The 3363-nt window shown below is 49.7% G+C and overlaps 1 protein-coding gene across 1 annotated transcript in view; it reads left to right on the top strand.

The window, feature by feature from the left end:
- Nucleotides 1-657, top strand: part of LOC144120267 (solute carrier family 22 member 6-like) — a 1515-nt gene extending 858 nt beyond the window's left edge. Inside the window, exon 1 of the mRNA XM_077652664.1 lies at nucleotides 1-657. This exon is cut by the window's left edge and continues 858 nt beyond it. Coding sequence (XP_077508790.1) covers nucleotides 1-657 — 657 coding nt within the window.
- Nucleotides 658-3363: the final 2706 nt, after the last annotated feature.

The following is a 3363-nucleotide window of genomic DNA, read 5'->3' as shown; positions in this document are numbered from 1 at the left end:
TACTCCATGCTGGCCGTCCAGGCCTACGTAGCGTCCGAAACAACTTCCTGGTTCCAGTGGACCTCAAGCGAAGCCAACCTCGCAAGCTTCATCCTCTTATACGTTTTGTTCACAAAAATCTCACCGCCACTCTTGCTGGCCGCAAGAGTGCCAGCGGTCGGTGGCATCGCTTGCGTGATAAGCCTGAGCTTCGCATTTGGGTATGCCTATTTAACTACCCTGTCTTTCCTTTTAGCCAAGCCGCTGACATACGTTGTCAAAGTCCTCATCTTCACGAACGTCTTGGAAATGGTCCCTACGCGTGTGCGTTGCGGCACAATATGCTGGCTGTTCGGCTTCCGCCGCGTGGGAGGCGTGTGTGCCGTCCTGTTATCAGTGCATCGAGACATAGGGCGCAACGACGTGCTCTTCGCCCTAGCTGGAACCGCACTCTTTATGATGCTGCTTGCTCAGCTCACCTTCCTGCACTCCTCCGAGCAGCCAACACTGGGAAGCCATTTGTCTTCTGCCGTTGCCATGGACACTATAGACTACATGAAGAAGACGCTGGATTCGTTGCCTTCGAAGAGGGAATATAACCGCAAGTCTCGTGGCAGTGCTCGGTCATCCAGATTCCAAAGCTTGGACCCGAGATTTGCGGAAATCAGGATGTATTAGCCTGTTATGTTTTAGTAGGGTGTATGATGATGAAATAACTTTATTTGCACCCGTCAAGGAATCAGAGGGCGAAAAAGACGAGTCTTGACCGCCGTCATCTTCCTCCCCTTTCAGCAGGCTGGGATCCCTTGGGATTCAGCGGTGTCCAGGGCCAGACGGATGACTTCTTTTTGTTCTTCTTCTTTCTGGCTGGCCATTAAAGCCTCCCAGGACTCTATATTCCTGTCTGGTTCGTTGTGGCTAGGGCATGTCCACACCATGTGGATCATGTCTGCTATTTCATTACACTGTTTACACCTGGGATCTTGGATCGCCGGATGCCATCTGCTTAGTGCGAGTGGGTTCGGAAAAACTCCCGCCTGTAACTTTCTCCATATGACCTCTTCCTTTTTGCTGAGGCCCTTGCATGCTCCAGGTAATGTCTGTCTTCCTAATCTGTAATGGTTAAGAATATCTTGGTACGTGTTCAGCTCCTCGCTCGTCTGAAGGGACTCTCTACTCGACGAGACCGCATTGGGGTCCCGGTGTGTGAGTCCTCGGGCCAATGCGTGCGCTGTCTCGTTTCCCCGGAGGCCCTCGTGGGCCGGAGTCCAAACAAGGTTAATTAGTTCTGCCGGTGTCGGGCCGGCTGTGAGAATTTTGACTGCTTCGACAGATACCCTGCCTGCGTTGTAGTTGCGGATAGGCGATTTGGAATCTGTTATAATCACCCTAACATTCCGTTGAGTTAAAGCCAGCGCAATGGCTACCTCCTCAGCCGCTGTTGCATCACTCTGTTGGGTGCTGCAGCACGAGACTCGGTCTCCGCCCTCCCTGGTCGCCAGGGCTACGAAACCCGTTCTGCCTTCATATTCCGCCGCGTCCGTGTAAACCACGTCCTGTCTATTGGCTAATTTTTTCTGCAGAGCTTTCGCTCTGTCCTTTCGCCTACCCTCATGGTGTACCGGATGCATATTCCTTGGGAGTGGTGGGATTCTGATTTTGTTCCTTATGTCTGTTGGGATATTCTCCGTGTGTTTGAGCCGCGCTCGAGGTTCGAAGCCTAGCTTTTCTAGTATTTTTAGCCCCGAATGGCTGCGTAGAAGTCGTTGTTGTTGCGCTACTCTGGTAGCCTCAATGAGCTCGTCTAGGGTGTTTGAAATCCCCATGTTCAGAATTTTCTGGGTGGATGTGTACGGGGGGAGGCCCAGAGCGGTTTTGACGCCTTTCCTAATTAGGATTTCAATCTTGTTTTTCTGCTTTGGCTAGCCGTAGGTATGGTGCCACGTATGTGATTCTGCTGATTACAAATGACTGAACTAGTCTTAAAAGGTTCGTCTCCTTCATTCCCGCGTGTTTATTTGCTATTCTTTTGAGTAGCCTACACGTCTGGCTTACACTCGATTCGAGTTTTCGTATCGTTTCGGTGTTCTTACCGTTTGTCTGTATCCTAAGACCCAGTACTCTAATCATCTCCACTGATGGTATTTTGTCCCCGTTTACCGTTAGCGTTATCCCATGTTCATGGGGCTTTGTTCGTCTCTTTTGTGGGCCGAGGAAGAGCGCTTCAGATTTCTCGGCAGAACATTTGAGTCCTACTTGTTTTAGGTACGACTCAATTTCCTCGATCGCTCTTTGGAGGGTACCTTCGATGTGCGCGTCACTGCCTCTGGTAACCCAGAGGGTGAGGTCGTCCGCGTATATTGTGTGGTTGAGCCCTTCTATACGCGTCAATATCTGTGGTAAGCCAATCATTGCAATATTGAAGAGTGTCGGTGATAGGACCGAGCCTTGGGGAGTACCTTTGTTGCCCAGCCTTATGCCTTTCTCTTCCTTCCCTCCTAGGCTGATAGTAACTGTTCTGTTTGAAAGAAAGTCCTTCACGTAGTTGTATACCTTTCCCCCTACATTTAGAGTTTCTAAGCGTTCTAGTATGGCTGCGTGGTCAACGTTGTCAAAAGCTTTGGCCACGTCAAGGCCGACTATTACTCTGGTATCAGCTGTTTCGTTGTCTAGCACTTGTTCTTTAAGTTGAAGCATAACATCGCATGCAGAAAGATGTGTCCTGAATCCGATCATTGTGTCGGGGTAAAGCTTTTGTTCTTCTAGGAATCTGTTAAGCCTCGTTTGAATAACGTGCTCCATTAGCTTACCTACACATGAGGTAAGCGAAATGGGCCTCAGGTTTTCGAGACTTAGTTTCTTACCTTGTTTTGGAATAAGGACTAGGTTGGCCTCTTTCCACGAAGGTGGTATTCGGCCCTTGTCCCAACATTCCTGCATGTACGCTGTTAGGTTTCTAATTGATGCATCATCCAAATTCCTCAGCATGCGATTGCTGATTCTGTCTGGACCTGCCGCAGTTTTAGGTCTGAGTCTGTTCAACTCCGCCCTAACCTCTCCGATGGTGATGGGCCCATCTAGAAGAGGATTCTCTGCGCCCTTGTACTCGGGGAGGGGTGTGGGTGGTGTGCACCTCAAGTACCTGTCCCTCACTTCAGAGATTAGTTGATCGCTAGTGCCTTCGTATTTATATACGAGTTTCTGTAGTTGTTGTCGTGCCTCATACTTTGTCTTGTCCGGGTCTAAGAGATGTCTGAGCATTTTCCACGTGTTGGCTTTGCTGATTCTGCGGTCCATCTGCTCGCAGATACTACCCCAGTTTTGTCTGGTTAAGTTCAGCGCGTGCTCCTCGATATCTCTATTCTGTTTGGCTAGGAGCTTACG

Source organism: Amblyomma americanum, chromosome 2 (genome assembly GCF_052857255.1).
Source record: "Amblyomma americanum isolate KBUSLIRL-KWMA chromosome 2, ASM5285725v1, whole genome shotgun sequence".
NCBI lineage: Eukaryota > Metazoa > Arthropoda > Arachnida > Ixodida > Ixodidae > Amblyomma > Amblyomma americanum.
Note: the sequence above shows the minus strand (reverse complement) of the source record. Positions and strands in the feature narration are given on the sequence as shown.